General features: G+C 40.1%; 1 protein-coding gene across 1 annotated transcript in view; it reads left to right on the forward strand.

Annotated features, from left to right (window-relative positions):
- WSCD1 (WSC domain containing 1) overlaps positions 1-25,232 on the forward strand; it is a 156,372-nt gene that overhangs the window by 56,240 nt on the left and 74,900 nt on the right. Inside the window, exons 2-3 of the mRNA XM_072138212.1 lie at positions 2,496-3,188; positions 18,254-18,368. Of these exons, the coding sequence (XP_071994313.1) occupies positions 2,759-3,188; positions 18,254-18,368 (545 nt within the window). The 5' untranslated portion in view covers positions 2,496-2,758. The remainder of the gene's footprint in view (positions 1-2,495; positions 3,189-18,253; positions 18,369-25,232) is intronic.

The following is a 25,232-nucleotide window of genomic DNA, read 5'->3' on the forward strand; positions in this document are numbered from 1 at the left end:
TTCAATAGTTCCACTATGGGCTGAATCATTCAATTATAGAAAATATAGGAAATGTGGATTATCATAGTGGCTGAGCATTCATGTACAAGAATGATGACGATGCCATAAATTGTCTCAGTTGTTTTGTTTTGTTAAGATCAATATACAGTAACACATTTCAATATCAGAATGATGTCTCCTTCAGGTTTGGCACATAAGACCAATAAATCCCCCCCCTATAGAGTCTACATTGAATCCTTTGGCATGTATGCAAATTATAAATGAATCCTCTCTAAACTTTTTAACTGATGAAAGGAAATTGGGAACATACTCATTTATTTTGATCAGCTTTCATAATATTTTTTATAATTTCATAATATGTTTCATAGTATTCAAAGTTTCCATTTATTTCCATGTATTTCTGTTTCATTTACATGAAATAGTTGTAACCTACACTTTTTGTTCAATCACCTAATTAGATAATTACCATTCAGTGAGTTATACATATCATACTACCTATAATTGTAAGGAAAGAGTTGTCATTGCCTCTAAATGTGATATATTACTAAATCTATATGAACTTGAAAAAATCCTCCTACAGAATGGGATGAGACAATGGTTTAAGTGCTTTTCTAGAAAGAATAGAAAATGGATGGGGACATAAAAGTGAAAGCTGTGCTAAATGGTTCAGATAGGTCCATATATATTGGCCATGGCCAATTCCAGGCATACATAGTTACTGCACTTCTCAATCTATATTATAGAAAAAGCATCCCAGTATGTGGCCCACGTTGTTGCATCCTAATACTTTGAAGTTTTAAAGCAGGGGTCCCCAAACTTTTTACATAGGGGGCCGTTCATTGTCTCTCTCAGACCATTGGAGGGCCGGATAAAAAGCGGTACATGTGACCACATCTGTAATACACTGCCCCCCCCCCCGATTAATTATTTAATATACTGCACCCCCTTGTGAACTATTTTATATATTGGCCCAATGAATTAATTAATTGGGTCAATTAATTATTAAATATGCTGCCCCCCCTATTAATTACTAGACTGGCCCTTAAAATTAATTATTTCCTATGCTGCCCCTTCACCATTAGTTATTTTATGTGCCCCCCCACCCACCATTAGTTATTTTATGTGCCCCCCCACCCACCATTAGTTCTTTTATGTGCCCCCCACCCACCATTAGTTATTTTATATGCCCTCCACCCACCATTAGTTCTTTTATGTGCCCCCCACCCACCATTAGTTATTTTATATGCCCCCCCACCCACCATTAGTTATTTTATATGCCCCCCCACCATTAGTTATTTTATGTGCCCCCCACCCACCATTAGTTATTTTATGTGCCCCCCACCATTAGTTATTTTATGTGCCCCCACCACCCACCATTAGTTATTTTATATGCCCCCCCACCATTAGTTATTTTATGTGCCCCCCACCCACCATTAGTTATTTTATATGCCCCCCCACCCACCATTAGTTATTTTATATGCCCCCCCACCATTAGTTATTTTATGTGCCCCCCCACCATTAGTTATTTTATGTGCCCCCCACCATTAGTTATTTTATGTGCCCCCACCACCCACCATTAGTTATTTTATATGCCCCCCCCCACCATTAGTTATTTTATATGCCCCCCCCCCACCATTAGTTATTTTATATGCCCCCACCACTAGTTATTTTATGTGCCCTCCCCCCCCACCACCATTAGTTCTTTTATATGCTCCCACCACCCACCGACCATGAATTGTTTCATTATTAGGGCCCCCCAGCCGGCACAATGTTTTAACTGCTGTTTAAAAAAATTAAAAAATCCTATACTTACCTCTGGCTCCTGCGTCTTCTTTCTTCTTGTGCCTGCCGGACAGGAAAAGGTGCGCGGCCGCGTGATGACGTCATCACGCGGCCGCGCATGCAGGTTCAAAGAGCGATGTGCGCCGGGGTTGTCTTCCGGCCACATCGCTCCACCTGCAGTAATAGTGCTCGAGCGGCCGATTCCGACCGCATCGAGCACTATGTTGTGACTGGCAGGAGCTTCCTGTCCGGACGGACGGAGGCTCCTGCCCGACTGCCGAAGTTTGCGGTCCGATGCGACGGGGGCCGCATACAAACGGTCCGCGGGCCGCATGTGGCCCGCGGGCCGTAGTTTGGGGACCCCTGTTTTAAAGCCTCGTGCACATGAAGATGTGTAGTGCTTACCGTGTCGTCACCCTGCCAATATCTAAAGAGGGCCGTCGGACCTGCCCTATATTTCGAGGTGCAAGCTCAATGCCTCATGTTGCTTGCACCGCACTGTGAACATGCCCTATAGAAGGCAATGAGGCTGTGAGTAAGCTGCAGAATGTGTGGCTAGTTCACAGCCGAAGCACAAGTTCATGTACATGGGGCCTAAGTGTTATCTTATAAATACATACAACTGTTACTTTATTGGTATATTAATATTCAGCATTAAGCCAATGAGAGTGTGCATACTTAAAATGCTAATTTTATCTGCATTTTTTTTTCAGACAAAAACTATAAGCATTTAAAGAATCCAGGATTATGGAGCAGACCTTCGCAACCATCGAAAAGAATGTGCAGAAGTGTTGCCATCCATAGCTAGAATGTTGCCATGTTTCCTGAGAACTGTGAATGGACATGAGTTGAATTTTCTGAAGGATATTTTTTAATAAAATTAATTCATACAATTGGGGGGAATACATCCCCCTGTTTTTTGTTTATTATTTTTTTGTTTATTTTTTTTATACCTTTTTTTTCTTTTGATGAGGGCATGGCCAAACCTTTTTTTAGTCTACAGAAGTTTCTAAGGCGGGCTCAGTTTTTTCTCTTCTTTCTTACTATTGCCTACTTAATGGCTGGAAGTCTACTGCTTTTGCAAAGGTCTTACTTGGTAATCCAGCAAAATAACCGAGGAACTTCTAATGTTCAGGGCTCTGTCATTGATGGATTGATGCCTCTTGATAGATATCTGGAACAAAGGATGTTTCGGCCTTCATACTGGAATACAAAAGGATTGGCTGGTGGAAATATTCAAGGGAAAACAGAAACAAATATTTTACTTGACCAGCCACTATGGCTGATATCACGGAATTCAGAGTTGAGGCATCTGAGAAGAAGATGGTTTCATAATTTTGTGAGTGATCGAGAACCTGGTCAGAGTGCAACATCAAAGCTACAGAAGCACACAATTGTAAATAAAGGTAAGTCTCACTTCACTTTTGTGGGTTATTTCTAATTTGACATTGATGCTTAAAGGAAACCTGTCATCTGGATTTCACATTTTGTCCTAATGACAGGTTCTTTAATACGGATTACCAATCTTCTTTTATAATTATTATTCTTGCTTACACTCAGTTTTAAAAGTATATAACAGTATACCTGCTAGTAAAGAGGATTGAGTCATGGAGGTGTCTGTTATAATCTTGTGTCATCTTGGCTCTGCCAGCTCTACTTCCTCCTCCCTCCTCCCCTCCCTCATGCAACTGTGAGCTGACTATAGCTTGCAGCACAAGCTTAGCTCAAGTCTGCATGATGGAGGGGTGGGGAGGAGCAGGAGGGAGGAAGAGCTGGCAGAGCTGTGGTGAATTTTTATTTTATAATAATGACTGACTTTTTAAAATTCTTCATTAACTTTGACAACCTCTTCATTTTAAATAGGTAGACAAATATTTAGTTTTTTACAACAATGTTTTGTGTGATATTTTAATTAATGTATGGATTGTATGGAAAGAGTAGCTGGTTGAGCCAACCTTCAACCAGTGGGAGCAGATATGCATTGTTCTACCCTACACCCATATGCTGTAAATGGGATGGGAGATAACTTATTTCAATAATTATAGTTCATTGGTTTACTTTTGTCTTTCCACCCTAAAATGTTATGAACTTTTTATTGATACCAATCATGCATTCCTGGATAACTCATTTCATGGCCATGTATGTAATCAGAGGTGTACTGTAGCTAAAGGTTCATGGATCCACAAAAAAAAAAATCAGCTTGTAAAACAGATATATGTTGTCCACCTATTTTAGAAAAACTTGAAAATAAGGTGTCACATGATAAGGAGATGAAACTCCTAAACCCTTCGTCCAATTTTAATGGAGATATCCTCCAATGAAAGCTGAATGTTCAGCATGTTCAGACCAATTATATAACTATAACTTGAATGGGTTATAGTAAACAGATAAAAATAATAACCTAAATTTGTGTCAGTGTCCAAATATTTATGGACAACTCAGTACCTTGAAGACAGTAGTTCTTGGTACCTAGTAAATTCTTCTGCATTGCAGTCTTTTCCATACAGACATGTTTTATGAGTACAATGTAACCTTTCCAGGTGCATTTTTCTCTGTGGATTTTTACTTGACTATTTTGTGACCTACTGCTAAGTTTGGCATTATAAGGGTAATAAGGGAGGAAGACATTTCTGGAAGCTTGTGTGTGATAAGCCTCTGTGCAAAGAACAGGTTAAGTTTAGAATACTTAAAACTGCAAGACATCAAAGAGATCAAAGTGTTGGAGAGAAGCCCCTTGGCTGATGGGCAAGTCACTACTGAATCCGCTGTGCTCCCTATAGCTATGGCGCTGTTTGTGATCTATAAAGGATAACAACAGTCAAATGATTTCTCTAATGTAGTTCAGTTTTTATATTCCCCTGACAAGAGACCAATCCACCCGAAGTAGAAGTTATCTTTGTTACTTTAGTATTATCATTCACTAGCAGTGGAATGCCTGTTAATAAAGTTTAATTCAGAACACTTTCAATTATGTTTTTTTGAAACATTTTGTCCAAGAACAAAATCATTTTTTCTATTGTATTCAATGGGAAAAGTGCAAGTTGAATCAATTATATAAATTATGAAAGGTACTTGGAGAAAGACCTAAATGTGTATTGTAATAGCTCCATTTAGAATATTCCAACAATCCCAAGTCAATTTAGATGCCAGAGGTCATAGCAGTTTTTGAAGTTACTCTATTGTTCTCTGGATATATATTTAGATACAAGTGCCTACCCATACTTTTTATGAAGAATACCAAATTCTCATAATACATTTTTAATATATTCTCTGACAGATACATATTTCCTAAAAGCGTCATAAAGTTATACATCGCAGACTTTAGACAAAACAGACTTCAAATGAGTCAGATGTGTCAAAGAGTTTACCATATATACTCGAGTATAAGCCTAGTTTTTCAGCACAAAAAATGTATTGAAAACCCAAACTCGGCTTATATTCGAGTAAAAAATAAATAGGTTTTACCAGGCTTTTGTGGTAAAATTAGGGGTCTCGGCTTATACTTGGGTCGGCTTATACTCGAGTATATACGGTAATTCTTAACAATGAATCTGCTTTGGCTTATGACTATTTACTTAGACATTGGACCTCATAATATTTGCCCTACTTTAAGTAAAAAATGTTCCAAAAGCCATTTGGTGCACTTAGGCCACTTTTTTATGTTGTGCAAACTGTTCAAAGGTCTTGATAAATGTGGTAAGATGCATTATATAATATTTTTATGGTGCTAATTTTTTTGCCCCACAACCTATGAGAAGAGTAAGCATAGTAATGTTGTGTTTTCATCTACATTGGAGACCACGTGTAACGTTCTGGCAAAATAATAGACACCTGAGAAATAACCCAATGCAGCCGATTATGGTAAATAGAATATTTTATCGTTTTCACATCTGGCCCACCTTTCTATTATAAAAGTAGAGGAAAATAAATTTAGAACTAATAGCAAACTTTACTAGTACAAGACGTTTATAGGGTCATCCATATTGTACTGTCAGTAGTCCACCATAAGAGTGGGTAACATGATCTGCCGTCAGCAGGACTTGAGAATTCCTGTGACGTCCAGTTTCCTGTTAGCTTCCGGTGGATGGAGAGGACAGTGCAGTCATTACTTTATGCTTCCCCCCTCCATGATCACCACTCCCTATTAGTGGTTGTAAGGGCGTGCAGATGTCCTTGGCATGCCCCTCTAATCACTGATATTGGGGAGGTTGTCATGGGGGGGGTTGCATTCAGTAATGATTGAATTGCCCTTTCCATTCGCCGTAAATCCACAGGACAAGAGAAACCACAAGAAGTCCTGAGTCCTGCTGCCAGCGGATGATGTGCTCTACTCCTCCCACTGACTATAGGCAAGCTTTACCGGGTTAAAGAGGACCTGTTACCCATAAATAGGCACTGAGAGCTGCTTATTAAAGGAAGCAGCTCCTAGCGCTACTAGCTTTATTGGAACCCTCCTATAATGCTGGCAGACACTGTTGAGCTGTACAAAGTGGTCGGGCGTATTCATGAAGGGGTGGGACTGGGAGGCGTGACTGTTGAATGAAGCCTGGCAGTCACCACCGGCCTATGGAGTGGGAGGGGCAGTACGGGGGAGAAGCAGCATTCCTATTGTACAGCGTGACAGTGTTTGTTCGCGTTATCGGAGGTTTCCAATAAAGCTAGAAGTGTAACACTGCTGCAACTGTTGTAGCACTAGGAGCTGCTTACTTTAGTTGCCTTTTTATGGGTGACAGGTTCTCTTTAAATACAAGACCCTAATAGTTAAAGTTTTTATTAGTGGCCAATCCTTTTAACGTAACCTATTGCATAGTTAAAGCATAATTGTTATTTTCCTTTTCAGTTTTTTGGGAAATGTACAATCTTTTGGGATCGTTACATTTTTAGAAAAGTTTAGAATATTTGATTCAAAGCCCGGATCCCTGTTCCTGTATTGAAATAAATCTGGTTTATTCTACAGCACCTTCTGTTTTTCCTTCATACACAAAATCCACAACCAGTAAGAGTTTTATGTGAACCACTGGGTGTAATAGAAAGGCGGGTTGTAAAACAGTTATCAGTTTATATCAATTTAAGCACCATTTATTTTTTAAAGCATTGCTGCTATGGTCCATTTGATATATTTGTTAAAACGACATTTATGCAATATTCAGTTTGTTAAAGTGGTGTTTCACTGCTCTGCTGAGTATATTGTTAGATAAATTGTTCTTTTCTACTATGGGAATTGATTTTGTTGCCATGTGTGATTTTTGTAGATGTTCGATCACTCTCTGAGACTTGCTGTTTCTTGCTAAGTTATTTCAAGCTAATTTTTTGTTGTTGCTTTTTGACAAGGTGTATCCATATTTTATTAACTCACTGAGAGTAAAACATTGGGGCACATTTACTTACCTGGTCCAGTCGCGATCCAGCGGCGGGTTCTCCGGCGCTGATTCGGGTTCTGCCGGGATTCACTAAGGTCCGTGCGCCGATATTCACCAGGTGTCGCTGCTGCGCCGAGGTCCGCCGGAGTTCACCTGCTTTTTTCTGGTGTATGTGAGTGCTTGATCTTGCGACACAAATGGCTTTTTAAATTCCGCATTTTTTCCGAATCCTTCGGGTTGTCCGGTGGCCACGCCCCCCGATTTCTGTCGCATGAAATTCACAATTGCGCCAAAAATCGATCGCGTGCGCCACAATCCCGTGAAATACAGCGCAAAGCGGAAATATTCGGGAAAAACCCGACGGATTCGCAGGCTGCGGACCCTTAGTAAATGATCCCCATTGTGTACACAACCAAATATATACGTTTAAATGTGAACAGTGCCATGATAAAGCAGCCCAAGAGATGTAAGGGAACTTATTTTGCCTTTTTGTTCATGTGTACATATGCAACACCCTCGCCGATGCAATGGCGAGGTAGGGTTTGCGAATACGTCCCACCTGCATGTAATCACCTTACACTACATGGTCCTGATAGGACATAGCGGTATTGCAGTGGTGAATCCTGCCTGGCAAGGCAGGAGTTAAGTATTTTGTATAATGCCAGATGCTGTTATCCAATGATATGTGTTACATCCTGTGCTCTGTAAGCTGAGATGTGATTGGAGGAGCAGCCACCACCTGACCAAAGGGAGGTAATAAAACTCCCTGGCCAGGAATGTTCTGGGTCTTTCCAGAGATCTTTTCAGAGAGATTCAAGTGTAGGAGAATCAGTGAGTGAGTGAGTAATCTCTGTCTAGCCCATACCAGAGCAGGAAGAGCCTAGCCCCTGCCTCTGAAGAGTGGAGCATTAGACTAGAGTTAGTGTAGTGAGGAAAAGGGGTATCATCTTACCTTTGAAGGTGATACCTGAAGCCCTACAGGACAAGCTGAAGCTTCCTACCAGGACACAGCTGCCTCCCAGCCTGCCCTCTACTTCCAGGCTGGTGAACTATCTCCTGAGGCTCCCTCCAACTCACATCTCAGCACCCTACCTACCTGTTAAAGGCACGTTTGCTGCGGTTCCTGCGGTTCAAATAAAGAACTGTAAGTTGTTTTCTTCAACTTCTGTCTCCGTCTGGTCCCTGCTAATACGGCTGCCTTCATCACCGGCACCCTGTCCATCACCCAGAGACTCACACTCGGGACATTAAGGGGTTGCCCCAGGGAGATCCGCTATAGCAGCCTCTCCCTCATCTTTTCTTGCCAACACCACCCTGCTGGAGACCTGCCAGGCTGTAGGACAGCCCTCCGGTTACCCCGTACCAAGCACCGTGACAATAGCGTGCTTAGGCCGCAACCGCCAGCCACTCCGGTACCGCGGGCCCCGGCTGTCTCCAGGCCTCACCTCAAGGGCTAGGCCCCGGTGGGGGATGTTGCACATGTATACACTCATATGGACATGTTTATACACTAATATATACACACATTTATGTACTTATTTACACAAAGTTCTACACTCATACACTCGTGTACACATACATACATGTATACACTCATACACACACATTTGTGTACTTAAATATACATTTGTATACTAATACATACAGTATTTACAATCTCATACAGTATATACACACACATTCTGTACACATCCATCCATACATTTATACACACATACTGTATAGTATATACAGTACGGCAGATTTACTTACACGGTCCAGTTGCGATCCAGCGGCGGGTTCTCTGACACTGATTTGGGTCCGTCCGGGATTCATTAAGGTCCGTGAGCCGATATCCACTAGGTGTCGCTGCTGCGCCAAGGTCCGCCGGAGTTCACCTTCTATTTCTTGGTGCAGGTAAGTGCGTGTCAAGCGACACTTTAAAAAAAAAAAATACAGTGGTTTTTCTGAATCCGTCGGGTTTCAGATGGCCACGCCCCCCCCATTTCCGTTGCATGCAACTCTGCGCGATTGCACTTAAATCTGATCGTGTGCGCCAAAATCCCGGCGGAATTCGGTGCAAATCCGAAATCGTCGGGATACCGACGGAATTGCACGATTCGGGCCCTTAGTAAATGAGCCCCATTATATACATACCTATATACACTCAACGGCCACTTTATTAGGTACACCATGCTAGTAACGGGTTGGACCCCCTTTTGCCTTCAGAACTGCCTCAATTCTTCGTGGCATAGATTCAACAAGGTGCTGGAAGCATTCCTCAGAGATTTTGGTCCATATTGACATGATGGCATCACACAGTTGCCGCAGATTTGTCGGCTGCACATCCATGATGCGAATCTCCCGTTCTACCACATCCCAAAGATGCTCTATTGGATTGAGATCTGGTGACTATGGAGGCAATTTGAGTACAGTGAACTCATTGTCATGTTCAAGAAACCAGTCTGAGATGATTCCAGCTTTATGATATGGCGCATTATCCATTATCCTGCTGAAAGTAGCCATCAGATGTTGGGTACATTGTGGTCATAAAGGGATGGACATGGTCAGCAACAATACTAAGGTAGGCTGTGGTGTTGCAACGATGCTCAAATGGTACCAGCTGTGGCAATGCAACAATGCTCAATTGGTACCAAGGGGCCCAGAGAGTGCCAAGAAAATATTCCCCAAACCATGACACCACCACCACCAGCCTGAACCGGTGATACAAGGCAGGATGAATCCATGCTTTCATGTTGTTGACGCCAAATTCTGACCCTAACATCCGAATGTCGCAGCAGAAATCGGGACTCATCAGACCCGGCAATGTTTTTCCAATCTTCTACTGTCCAATTTCGATGAGCTTGTGCAAATTGTAGCCTCAGTTTCCTGTTCTTAGCTGAAAGGAGTGGCACCTGGTGTGGTCTTCTGCTGCTGTAGCCCATCTGCCTCAAATTTCGACGTACTGTGCATTCAGAGATGCTCTTCTGCCTACCTTGGTTGTAACGGGTGGCGATTTGAGTCACTGTTGCCTTTCTATCAGCTCGAACCAGTCTGCCCATTCTCCTCTGACCTCTGGCATCAACATGGCATTTCCGCCCACAGAACTGCCGCTCACTGGATGTTTTTTCTTTTTTGGACCATCCTCTGTAAACCCTAGAGATGGTTGTGTGTGAAAATCCCAGTAGATCAGCAGTTTCTGAAATACTCAGACCAGCCCTTCTGGCACCAACAACCATACCACGTTCAAAGGCACTCAAATCACCTTTCTTCCCCATACTGATGCTCGATTTGAGCTGCAGGAGATTGTCTTGACCATGTCTACATGCCTAAATGCACTGAGTTGCCGCCATGTGATTGGCTGATTAGAAATTAAGTATTAACAAGCAGTTGGACAGGTGTACCTGATAAAGTGGCCGGTGAGTGTCTATACATCATATACTTAGACATACAGTATACATTCACCATATATACACTTAGAGATAAGCACATCATATACACACATTCTGCATACACATACAGCACATACATACAGTATATACACACATGGTGTACATGCAAGGAAGTGGACAGATGGTCGGTTGTACTGCCGGACAGCTGAGTCCTGCTGCACACACATGTTAACAACACACATAAATGTATGGTTACAGATGTCCAGGGACAATAACAAACATTGTCTGCAGCTTTGTATAGTCAACACTTCTGATAGATTCCCTTTAGTGGGCTGCAATAGGGCATAGCCACACAGTGCAGCATCTCGGATTTAGTCAACAACATCTTGTAGTTTTCACATCCGGAATATTGCAATTTACATGAATGTGAATTGAAATGTAACTTCTCATTCTGCAGAATGGATCAATCTATTACATTACAAGTGCTTAAAATTTCAGACCGGTCCTACTGTATTTCTTCTATCAAAATGTAATTTACAGCAAATCCCTTTGTAAAGATGGCAATTAGCATATTTGATGTAATTAATATTGCACATAGTTCCATTTGTAATGGTCAAAATGTCAAAAGAAAATATTTCATCTCTTGTCAAACCAAGTATGAATGTTTAAGGCAATTAATATATCTTCTTTTAAGAAATGTTTAAAAATACATTAAGGTGTAAACTGTAAAATATACGAATCAGTAGCATCTCAGCAGAACTAAACGTAACTGAACTTTTAAGAACATTTTATGAATGAATAGTGCAGGTGATTACTTTGTAATGTACTTTTCTTAAAGAGCTACTCTTGTGCCCTTCTTTTTCCTCTGCCTTTCTTCCTTATTTAAGCCGTTTGTATAAATTGGCTTTCTCTCCTGTATCCACCAACAGCCGAGAGATAAAGGAACCTGATAAAGTGTCTAATAACTTAACCCTTTATAGACACTCCCTGGATAGTCTAATCTCCTCAGATAATGAAATTATTTAGGGAAATACAGATAATACCATAAATTTACATAAACTTTCCTCACTTTCTGACATGAAATCAGAATAAACCTTTTCCCATTTTAGGTAAATTAAAAGTCCCAAAATGATTTATATCTGCCAAATGCCAAGTCAAAATTTTACACACATTTCATAAGTATTTGGTACCATTGTCTTTAATCTGTACGACTTGGGCCAAACATTTTGGATATCGTTCCACAAGGTTCTCACAATAGCTGGTAAGAATTTGGGCCCTTTCCTCCTTACATAATTTGTGTTACTGAGCCATGTTTGTTTCCTTGCCCGTCCCTGCATTTTCAGTTTTGCCCATTGTGATCAGGGTTTTGTGGTGGCCACACCAAAACATTGAGGGGAATTTAATATGACTTACCGACCCAATTTTGACATTAACACCAATAATTCTTTCTTATTATAGCTGTGCACCAAAAATAATAATTTCATTATTTTGGTGCATATCTAGTACTAAATAAATTATACATGTGCACCACTATAATCTATTACAGTGTAGAAGCTGAAACACCGCAGTAGTATCCTATGACACAACTAATATATTCCCCTTACTTATGTTGTTATCCCTCAAGGATGAAGGATTATGAACTTAGCACACTTACATGCAGCTGTGTGGTATAATATAAAGCTATAATAAACTAACTGAAGACTAGATCCTTTCAGAGGGGGAAGTAACTTCATGTAACTTTTTATTAAAGGCCACTTTATTGACCTATAGCCATTAATACTCCACTGGGAGGCCGGGGGGGGGGGGGATATGTTTTATCAGGGTTGAATGAAGGAAACAAGCTTTTTTGCTCTTTTGTAAGGCAGCCCCCTTAACATCAAACCAGTATATCTACTCCATAAAAAACAGACTGCCAAGTGTAGGGAGCGCTGCTTAAATGTGGTTGCATCTGCCCTGTACAGTGTAGAGAACTGGCTTAGCTGAGTGAGAGACCAGAGACACTGCCATTTAAGGCCTCCTCTGCAGGACTCTGGGACCTGGTTTTTTAGGAAAGGGTATGGGAAACATTGTCTTAAAGGGGTATTCCAGGAATATGAACATCTGACACAAAAACCCATGATGATATAAATAAATGAGTACAGCAATACTCAATGTCATTAGTAACAAAATGGAGCTTAAACAGTTTGATTTTATGATTTACAAAATTTATGGCCTCTCTAAAGTAGGTGGAGTTATCACCAAGATGGACGCCACTGGAAACTACAAGTCCAAAGATCCTTTAGTTCTCAGTAACTCCTCCTACCTCTTATGCTCTTCTCCCAGTGATGATGTAACAGACTGTACTGCTCTGTTACCATAGAAATGATATATAACCACATTACCACAACACGGCCATACTGGATGCACATCAACCAACCAACTACAGCCAAACATAGTGGTGATCATCTGACCTGCCCAGGCAGCTGCAGGACATGTGATGTGGACATGTGACCAGCAGCCATCTTCTGTCCTGTGTCTGATCCGCAATGGACCGCGCGGGGGAAATTAACGGACGGATTAAAGGGCCAGGAGAATTTTAATTCTTCTGCTAATTCTAATTTTCTGCTAAGGGGAGCAACATTTTAAATAACAACTAATTACACATTAGCTTATATTTTGAGTGCCCATTTGTATATGAATTATGCTTATTCCTGGAATATCCCTTTAAAGAAAATCTATCATCAAAACCCATCATGATAAATCAGGGACACTTACTCCTAGATCCAGGCACTGTGACTGTGGTAATCTTTTTATATTTGTTATCCATGGCCTGCTTCCTTTTAAATTATGCTAATGACTCTGAGGAGCACTGGTTTGTGTTTCCAGAGTCCCTAAGTGATGTCTGTTCACAAGCTGGTACAATGAGCAGAGAAGGTCTCCCCTCCCCCTTCACTTCTTGCTGCTTCTAGACTACAGAGGCTGCGGGAGAAGGGAGAGAGCAGGGAGAGGAGGAGAGGGATGTTCTGCTCATTATAGCAACCAGTAACAAAACATCACTGAGGGGCTCTGGAAACACCCTCCAGAGCCTCTCAGGCTCATTAGAATAATTCTGATTTCATTTTAGAAGAAATGAGGACATGGATAACAAATATAAGAAGATTACCACAGTCACTGTGCCTGGATCTAGGAGTAAGTGTCTATGGCTTATTGTGATAGATTTTGATGGTTGATTTTGATCTCATCTTTTCAGTACCGTGTAGAGAACTGGTTTAGCTGAGTGAGATGTTAGGTCAGGAAAGTAAGAAGACTCTTATATAGACTTTGGGGAATATTTATTAGGGCTTCTGCGCCACGTCAGAAAGAAGTGCTTGTAGCTAGCACTTGCGATTATTTTCCGCCACCTTCAAGCCAGGGGAGCGTGGAGGGGTCTGAAGGGGGAGCCAGCTGGGTTGGGGCACTAGCTGCAGCTACCTGGCATAGAGGTAGATGCTGCTCAGCTCCCAGCCAGATATATAAAGAAGCCAGAGCCTCTTGATGTATCCAGCTGAACAGTGGCAGGGATATCATAATCATGTGCTGGCGTTTGATAAATAACCCTCTTTGAGAATCATGAGTATCATGACTTTATTATTTTCTTAACCCTCAGACCCAATATATAAAGATTTTTCATACCGGAAAATCACTTTAAAATAACACTGATAAAGTAATTGTTCCAGAAGCCGCTGGACTTTTCAGAGTTCTCCTTGATGCCACACAAGTGGCTGCTGTACAACAAGGGTTCCCCAGGAATTTCTCTGCCAGATGGCAATGCTCCCTTCGTCTGCCAAGTTGTCTGATTTGAGCATTTTGGGACTGGCTGACATGTCAACACGTCACCCTACAAGTGTGTGGGATCTAGATAAACTGTATGTATATCATAAAATATCTCAGCCTTTTCCGGGTTAAAGGTGGTCCAAAAAAAATAATGCAACCTCCTAGAGTTCTGAAAGTCTCCGTTACATACGTTCCATATCACTACATTTACACATATAAGGTTTCCAACAACCTTCAGATATATTTCAAGCATATAAAAGGAAAGCAGGATATTCCTATTAGAAATAGTGGCTCAATGATGGGTTGCAGCCAGTTCTCAGATCACTTATTTTGTCATTACAATGCCCATGGAGTACTGAACAATCTCACATTGGACTCTTGCATGACAAATGGATGGTAAAGAATTTTGATATATTTTATTTGTTTTTGCTTGCATGAAACTGCTATAAACTGCACTGAGCCACAATTCTTTATGTTTATTGGGTAAATGTGGATGTTTCTTTTTATCCAATAAGATCACTTGCAAGACCTTTCAGCACATTGTAGTTTCTACAGCAATCGAGCTAAACAGAATGATAGAGATGAACATCTTTTGTGCTTAACTTCCGTGATTAGGATCTACTGGTTCATCACAATAGAAGTCATTACCTTGTGTTGCTCAGTAAAGAATGTTCTGTACATGTATCTGCTGCATGAAGATTCATGTTGATTTTTTTTTTATGTGCTGAGGCTTCATTACTTAACTGTTTCATGCAAAATCATTTTTAGGAAAAGGCAGTGTTGACTTATTTTGTAACTGCTTTCTATGATCAGATTAGTAGGAGCTTCTGGGATCTTCTGTTCCTACTACAACCATGTACTGTAGGTTCTCATTACACTTATTGCAAATATCTAGAATAGCATAAGGCAGTAGGAGGCCACCCATCCTTCTCTTTGACAATCTGGGTGTTTAAATGGGTTTTACAGGCTTGGTTTTGTAGAGGAAACAAGTACTTTCCAAATGTGCTGATTGTTTTGTATGTTACTCTGGTCTGGTCTCTATTCTCTGGTCTGTAACGGGAAACCTATTTTCTAGCAGTATTCCTATTTTTACATATCAGTTTGATTGGCATTGCACACATAGTTGTGGCAAAGCTTATTTACAGTGGGTACAGGAAGTATTCAGACCCATTTTAATTTTTCATACTTTGTTTCATTGCAGCCAATTGGTAAGATTACAAAAGATGTAAAAAGTTACTTTTGTAATCTGCACCCCATCTTGACAAAGAAAAAACTGAAATTTAGATATTTTTGCTTATTTATTAAACTAGAAAAACTGAAATATCAGTTTGCTGTGACACTCGTATTTAACCCACATGCTGTCCATTTCCTTCGGATTCTACTTGAGATGGTTCCACTCCTTCATTGGAGTTCAGTTGTATTTAATTAAACTAATTGGATATGATTAAGAAAGGCACACACCTGTCAATATAAGACCTCACAGCTCACAGTGCATGTTGAAGCACAACAGAATCATGAGGTCTAAGGAACTGCCCAAGGAGCTCAGAGACAGGATTGTGGCGAGACACACATGTGGCCAAGGTTACAAAAGAATTTCTGTTGCTCTCAATGTTCCTAAGAGCACAGTGGCCTCCATGAACCTTAAATGGAAGAAGGTTGTGACAACCACATCTATTCCTAGAAAAGGCCATCCAGCCACAATAATTAATTGTGGAAGATGAGCCTTGCTAAGAAAGGTAGAGAAGAACCCCAAGATCACTGTAGCTGAGCTCCACAAAGTCAAACCCGGCAAGGCTCATCACCTGCCCAATACAATCCTAACAGTGACACATGGTGTTGGCAGAATCATGCTATGTGGTGCTTTTTTAGGTACAGGGATAGGGATGACTGATTGCAATTGAATAAAAGATGAATGTGGCCAATTACAGAGACATTCTGGATGAAAACCTCTTCCAGAGTGCTCTGGACCTCAGACTGGGCTCAAGCTGCACCTCCCAACAAGACAATGACCCTAAGAACACTGCTAAAATAACAAAGCAATGGCTTCAGAACATCTCTGTGACCACTCCTGACTGGCCCAGCCAGAGCCCGGACCTAAACCCATTTGAGCATCTCTGGAGAGACTTAAAAATGGCATCCACCAACGTTCACCATCCAACCTGAGAGAACTGGAGAGGATCTGCAAGTACGAGGCCGAGGATCTCCAAATCCAGGTGTGAAAAACTTGTTGCATCATTCACAAGAAGAATCACTACTGTACTTGCTCAAAAGGTGCTTCTTCTCAATACTGAGTAAAGGGGCTGAAAACTTAAGACCATGTGATATTTCAGTTTTTCTTGTTTAATAAATAAGCCAAAATATCTACGTTTGTTTCTTTCTACCAAGACGTAGTAGAAAAATTAGAAGGGGTCTAAATACTTACCATTCCCACTGTGTATGCATTGAAAATCTGCACTGTGTCTAATGTTTATGTAACCAGAGAAATCAATTGCCATTTATAACTGAAAACACATTTACAGTATTTTCAGGCCAAACTATTTCAAGGTTTATACTGAAAACTGCAGACTATGCAATAAGCTAGGACTACACATAAAAACATGTACTACAGCACACATCTTTTTTAGGATTTTTATAATGTATTGAAGTTGTGTGCTCCAGTATAGGGAAACTCGGTGCATATATATATCTCTTAAAAATGTTCTTAAAGGGAACAGGTACATAAAAACGTTAGTCCCTCTTCCCTACTGTGCGTTTGTTGAGAAGTGCAGTGTAGGAATCTCAGCTTAAATTTGTGTTCACCCAACAGTAAAATAATTTCCCAAACGTTTTCGGCATGTGGCTCCATCCATCCCTACTTGGCTCCACCCATGGTTGCTACAAAAAATGGTGAGAAGATCTGCAGTTTCCCACACAGTGCTCACTCCTAAATTCACCATGCAGTGAGAGGGACAACATTCTAGTAAGGACAGGGAGAGGACTTCCTGTCTGCTCAGATCGAAATTTGAAGAGATGCTATACTGTCAATCAAAAGAGCTAGATGTGGTTTACTGCCATCTTGGAGAAAACATGACTCTTCTATTCAGAATATGACTTATCTATACTAATTTTCATATCAGAAAAATGTCTGTAAATAATGTACAGTGCCTCAGTGGCAGACACTTTTAGGTTTTATGAGGATGATTTTTAACCATTAACCAGCATGTATCACTGGTGTAAGGGATAATATTCTGGTGTAGAGGTTGCGTTAGTGGCTGCCAATACACCTAGTGTGTCACCAATTTTAAAAGTGTCTGCCAGGAATTCTTTTATTGATCACCTAACTTTAAAGAATGTTTAATAACTTTCAATTTGCGTCCAGACTGATGTTGCTGATGATTGTCTCAGAAATTGGTATATAGCTCTCTCTAGTCACGGGGCCTTTATATAAAAGGGTCCTATTTTGTTTTGTTAATGTATTACAAATTTTCAGCTCATATTGCCTTATTGATGTCCTTTGAAAATATTGGATATTTTTATGGATTGTTTGTATAAATAAGATTCTGCGGTTGTGAATCAGAAAAAATACAGATTTAATTTGGTGCCTGAAAATCACCAATTTCATAACAAATTTATGAAAAGATTTACTCATTTCTATGTACAGAAATGTCGCACAAATAAGTGCACAATGATGTGTGTATAAGATCCATAAAATATGATATTGCAGAGGATTTTAATCTCTTATTTTTCTCTTGAATACTCTTCACCTCCAGACAGCGGAGATAAATGTGTAATTAATCGTTTTTTTATGAGATTTCTCGCTATTGATTATTAAAGACATATGTGAGGTCCAGGTGTAAATTACCAAGGCTGAGTATATTCATCATCATTATCAATTCATTATCCTAGAGTACACAGGTGGTGACTATGACATATGGTGTATTCATCTCAGCTTTCATCTTTTTTTATTAGGTACCTACATTGGATGCTTCGTGGAAAATGTGGAAGATAGGACTCTGAAGGCTACAGTATTCTACGATCTGAGGAAGATGACTATAAGTCATTGTCAGAGTGCCTGTGCGGAAAGGTAATGGATCTCCTAACAGACTGGGCCATCGACTAAATTTCACACTAAACTGAGCATTGTACACTAATGAACTGTAGTGTTCGGATGATAGGAAAAACTGCAAAGTGTTTCCGAAACCTTCACTCTATTACTATCTAGGGCACATAGCAGGACTCGGCTGTACTACGATTCATAAAAAGACACCATGAATGCAAAAGAACATACTGTGAAAATGTATTGGAAAGTAGCAATTAGGGACTGAGTGTAAGAATATTTCCAAGTCATTAAATCTCCCATAGAGTACAATTAGTGCCGATTCTAGTGTAAACGGTCTTTAGAGAGATCGGGCAATACCTTTTTGTTTGAATGGTTCCTCGAAAGAAAGTTAAACTTTGTGGACATCAGATGAGACATGAATGAGAACCTACTGAAACATTTTTTTGTAGTGCCCCCAATTATAGATTTACACTTTGGGCCCCTTTTATTAAAACGTTTGCACCATTTTTCTGTCTGCTTTTGCAATAGAAGGAATGAGCAAACTGCTTGTACATGTATTTATAAAGTGTCTGCGTCGTTTTGTGTCACGGCTGCACTGTGCCCGACAAGATAGAAAAAATATGCACCTAATGGGGTGAGTTACTGCTTAGTCAGAGTTTGCGCCACATTTATTACCATTCTGTCTGCACCACAATTCTGCAGCATGAACAAAGGGCACCAAAAAAAAATGGTGCACAGTTCCCGGCCATGCTGCACTGGCGGACAAAAATATGTCAGGTCCATCCCACATTCAGTGGGAAATTTTTACAGGCTTTTAGAAAGTGTGCCGGCCTAATCCACCTGCTGCTGTTCCTCTTCACACCCCCTCCATGCCTACATGACGTGGAGGTGGCACTGTGCAAGAAATTAGGATTATTTTAGTGCTTCTACATGGGAAAACGGACATAGAGGCTCATGTATCTAGTCAGCAATATTTATGTTTTTCAACATTATCCTTTTTTATATGGCATGTGCTTACTGTAATGTGGTTCCATTCATGACATGTGCTTCCTAATGGATGTCTTCCTCAGACCACTGGTTGACAAGACTAGTATTTCTGAAGTTAAGATGCCCACAGAAATCTTGCCCATGTACCGGTCACTATTGACCCTACAAATACATTGTTTGCTCCCTGTTTTGGGAAGTGCCATGGTGTCAGAAAGGCTGGGGCCGTAAATTGGGCATCTAGACTAGCTTTATGGCATGCCGCCTGACATTAGGATGCTTTCAAATTTTGCCCTATCAAGTATGGAAGTTGCTTTTTACCTTCTTTGTAGATTATATGTCCTGTTCATCCTCTTTCATGTTTTACGGTGCTGTGTCATATAAAGCACACTGGAAATAATGGTTCTGTAAGATAATAATACTCATTGTAATATTTAGTGAATATAAGCTGAATTATTCTCATCTTATTTTAATGCTTGGCAATGCTATAAACAGTAGCTGGGAATATGTCATATTTCCAGGTTATACATTAACCTTGGGCTTTGTTTCCAGGTCATCTGAAGAGCATAAGATGTTATGTTTGTCAGCACATCCTTAGATATCACACTTCCTATCGTTAGTTTGCACATTTACTTACCTGGTCACTGGAGTTCACTGAAAGTGCATCACCCGTGTATAATGCTGCGTACGGCAATTCACTAAGATCGGGAGCCTGAAATCATGAATCTGTCGCTTTCCGACAGAGTTCATCATCTTTTTTGTGGTGCATACTTAACATACAGTATGCGACACAATTTGAAAGTTAAATACGGCATGACGCGTCCGACGGCACACGCCCTAAACCCAGCGCAGACACGTCTAAAATACCTGTGCAAGCCATTTTAGCCTAGGAGAAGGTGCACAGTCCGACAAAAGTGCACAGCGCAACCCTTAGTAAAAGAGCCCATTGTGTTTTAAGCCCTCACGTTGGGTTTGATATAATAAATACAGATAATAATATAAATTTATGAATACTTCAAGACAACCTGTCACCAGGTTATACCCAACTAAACTACTAGTCCCCACATAGACTTACAAAATAATCTCTTCTGAACTGAGGCAAATATGACTCTTCTCACCTATTTTTGAAAGGAGACATGAGATAAGTCAAGTTTAGTGGTTTCGGGGGTAGTGTCACTTCAGAAGACCCTGTCTTCTGTTCTATAGTACCTAGAAACATGCTTTTTCTGTCATATTAAAGATATGTCACAGTGAGCTACAGAACTGATCCATTTTCTGCCTAATTTTAACTGCCTGTATCTCTGGTTTTGTAGCCCACTCAACCATAAACTTAATGAGATCTGAAAAGTGAGATATTAATCTCTAATATGCAGATTTCTAGGTGCTATGGAACAGAAGCTAGGGGCTTCTGAGGTGACACTACCCCTGCAACCACTGTCATGTGAAAATGTGAGAAAAGTCAAATTTGCCTGACTTTGCATGATTTCTTTTATAGGTAAATTGATAGGAGATAAAATGTCCTTTCTAGAATTCTCTCTTACCTGAGGGGAATAGCAGCTTAGTGGGTAAACCCTGGTGACAGGTTCCCTTTTATTTCAGAAAATAGTCGTTTTTTAAACCGATAACAATAAGATCTGATTTCTTTGGTAAAATTGTGTTTCTTTGAATATGTTCATTGCTGCAAAGCGAGAATGTTTTTTAACAATAGACTTTGTACTAATTTATTTTGATCACTTAGAATGAATTGCCAATGATAAACAAGAAAACCTGTATTGAATATTGTATTAAATTGTATGAATATTTGGTGTGACCATTAGTGATGAGCATACCATCAGTTTACGGGTCCGGCGGGTTCGTGGACCTGGACTCGAATACAAACAAAAGCACCAAATCCAGCAAAAGCATTGTGGGTGTTAACCTTTTTAATGGGTTTGAAGTCCAAAAGAGCGTTTGTGTTCTGCAGAGATGAACCCGCAATGTCCGGGTCCACTCATCACTATTGACCATCCCTTTGCCTAGCAAGCAACATCTGCTAGGTACATCTGCAAAAAGTTTTTTGAAGGGAGTGAAGTTTTCAAAACCTTTTTCTATCTTCATGCAATCCTAAGAAGATTTTAAGATCAGAGGTCTGTTAGGGCAATATGAGCTCTTCCAGGGTGGTCACACCAAATATTGATTCATTTAGATAATTAAAAATTGTTACTAGATTGTAGAGTCAGAGAACAAAATAAAGTTTTTAAAAAATTTTTTTATCGTAATTAGAGATAAGCGAGTATACTCGTCCGAGTATACTGCTCGGTCGAGTATTAGCATACTCGGACCGGCTCGTTACTCGGACGAGTATCTCGCCGGCTCGAGATCGAGCATTAAATTAAGTGAAGAACAGTATTTTTATTACATAATAAAATAACCCAGATGTTTCCTGATGTTTTGCTTGTAAGAACACATTGAAATAACACTATTCTTCATTTTCCAGGTGTTCGCGCGTGTCTCCCGCTAAGTTAGGAGATGTTCGGAACATCTGGAATGTGAAGAATATTGTTCTTTCAATGTGTCCTGCACTTAAATGTTCGTGTTTTCACTGTTTTTAATGTTTTAATTCTATTCTTCACTTTGCAGCTGTGCGCGCGTATCTCCGAATCTATCGGGAGACACGCGCGCACACCTGCAATGTGAAGAATAGAATTAAAACATTAAAAACAGTGAAAACACGAACATTTAAGTGCAGAACACATTTAAATAACACTATTCTTCACATTGCTGATGTGCGCGCACATCTCCGACATTATCGGAAGACACGCGCTAACATCTGCAAAGTGAAGAATAGAATTAAAACATTAAAAACTGTGAATACAGGACCATTTAAGTGCAGAACACATTGAAAGAACACTATTCTTCACATTCCAGATGTTCTGAACATCTCCTAACTTAGCGGGAGATACGCGCGAACACCTGGAAAGTGAAGAATAGTGTTATTTCAATTTTTTCTTACAAGTAAAACATCAGTAAACATCTGGGATATTTTATTATGCACTGTTCTTAATGTTCTCTTTTACTAAAAAAATGCTCGGGTCTCCCATTGACTTTAATGGGGTTCGTTATTCGATACGAGCACCCGAGCATCGGGAAAAGCTCGTATCGAATAACGAGCACCCGAGCATTTTAGTGCCCGCTCATCTCTAATCGTAATATATTATGTTCTGTTAGAAATTTACATTTAGCTAGAGACCCTATTAATCAACCAATACTGGTGGTAATGGCAGCTTGAAAAGTTCCTAATAAAATAAATGCATGTACTACCTGGGTCCACAGGAGGAGCAGATTTTCACAGCAGCCCTGCCCTCTGCTTATCATAAGGCATCTTGATTGAAAAATGTTTTCTTCTTTTCTTACATCCATTTGCTTGTCTGCGGAATAATATTCTCAGTTTTCACGAGCCTAGGGGACTTGAAAAATTAAAAATAAAAAAATTATTCCCAGGAGCGAACCCTGTAACGCAAAATAGTGCTTAATTGTCCCAATCACCACTTTTTTTTGCAATTTCACAACAAATAAAAATGTTAATAATTTTGAATAATAACCAAAATGGTTGAAATGAAAACGACAGCTTGTCCCACAAAAAAGTGACACCTTATACAGCTTTAAATAAGAATGAAAAAAACATTGGTGTCAGAATATGGCAAAGTGAAAAGATTTTTTTGTACTAAAGATTTACTTTTATTACTTATTGATTTTTTTTTTAAGGAAATGTACCATCAAAATAAAACATGACAAACCAGGAACACTTACTCAAAGATCCAGGCACGGTGACTGTGGTTGTCTTCTTATGTTTGTTGTCCATGGTCTCCTTCTAAAATCAACTTATAAAATGTAATTATGCTATTTATTATGTTATTATGCTAATAAGGCAGAAGGGCTCAAGAGCACATTGCCAGAGCCCCTCTGTGCTGAATTTTCACAGGCTCCGAAAAAGAAAAAAAATGACAGCACAGCCAACATCTTGTATAGTATATGTAGAGCAGGAATATGGGAAACTGCACTAAAAGTTCTCTGCCCGTGTATAATGCTGGGTGCGACCGATTCATTAAGAAAGTTCGCCAGAAATCACAAATTTGTCTCTGGCCGGCACTGGCCCGACAGAGGTCACCAACTTTTTTATGGTGCACTTTTAACAAAGGGTGTGCAACAGACTTTACATGTTAAATCTGCACGGTCCAACTGAGCACCAGAACACTGCATAATTTATGTTGCATGATGCCTAGCACAGCTGCACCAAAAAGGGTTGTGTGCGAAACAATAATTACGCGGACACTTTTTAAATACATGTGCAAGCTGTTTACACTAAAAAGAATGTGCAAAGTCCGACAGAAAACTGGTGCAAATTCCTTAGTAAATTGTCTTTATTCACAATGTTTCAACCACTTAGCGGTCTTTTTCAAGCATCAAAATGCTGTGTTTGGGTGAATAAAGACACCTTACTGCTCACACTGCAAGCCTTTGCTGTGCTGTTTAATGCAAGCTTAATGGGCTGTTACACTTTTCTGTTTCACTGTGTGATATTACATGAGGCAGAGGAAGGGGAGAATGCAGAGGGAACACATGGGAGGAGAAAGTGTAGCTGCCTGTGCAACCTGTGTAGCTGTAGCCTGGACGGCTCTAGTAACACCCCCAGGAGCCCTTCATGCTCAGCATTATTTTAAAGGTTGATTTTAGAAGAAAAAATCCCATGGTGATGAGACCTTTGAGTAAGTGCTTTATTTTGATGGTAGATTTCCTTGAACTGTATTAACCTCTTACCGACATGTGACATAATACTACGTCACATGCCAGGTGCAGGTGCAAGGAGAGGACTCACGGGCTGAGCCCTCTCCATAGCCGATAAGTCTCTGCTGCATATTGCCAGCACTGATCGCGGGTGTTTTCCCATGTTCACCGCCAGCGAAGCAGCGGCGGCTTCAAAAAGATGGCGGTGCATGGGCGCTGCCATTTTGCACAGGATCATCACTCCCCGTGACTTCATCAGGGAGCAGCGATCCGTTGCCATGACAGCCACTAGGAGTATGGCAGTATATGGTAGGATCAATCAGACAACCTAGGGTTAGAGTAAAAAATTAAAATCACCCCCCCTTTCCCTAGAACTAATATAAATAAAAATAAACTGGATTTTTTTAAGGAGATAGGCTTAAACCTTTATATACACTTGTGGGAAAAATTAGGAATCAGGACATTAGAGAATTTAATTGTCAATGGGGCGTTGATCCCTTTTTCCACATTATGTTAAGATGAGCTGTTATTTAATAGACAGTTTTTGCAATATCTAGGTCTAAAGAGCTGGGTCATCAAAAACACTCTATTGAAGAGGGTAAGTGAAAACTAATCGGAATGCTCCAAGTTTAATAAATTCCTATATGGGATATATTGAAGGGAGTAATGCAACTGACGAAGAACCCGTTACGGGTTCGAAACGCGTTTTGCTTTTTATGTTTTTATTATATTTTGATTTTATATATAATAAAAAATACTAACGGAATGGACCGCGCCAAACTTTCTTTGATCGAATTGGGGATATCCAATAGAAACCCATATCAGAGAAACTCACTGCATATATTGAAGGGAGGAATCTCTATGGTTTATAAAGATCTGCAAAGTTCTGATTGCCCAAAAAAAATGGGCTATACGATAAACGGGAGAAGGATTTGGGGAACTCATTCTCACTAAGCCAGAGGCAACTAGCTGCGTCACAACCATATAAAATATATTATTGTACAAACCACATTGAGACTCTTTGGGGGAATTGTAGCAGTATCAAAATTTTCTGGGAGGAAGTCCAGAATCTAATTTAACATATCTGGGGCAAACTAATTGAGCTAAATCCGGAACTTGCTCTTCTGAATTTAAATATGG

The sequence above is a fragment of the Engystomops pustulosus genome, chromosome 2 (assembly GCF_040894005.1).
Source record: "Engystomops pustulosus chromosome 2, aEngPut4.maternal, whole genome shotgun sequence".
Classification (NCBI taxonomy): Eukaryota; Metazoa; Chordata; class Amphibia; order Anura; family Leptodactylidae; genus Engystomops; species Engystomops pustulosus.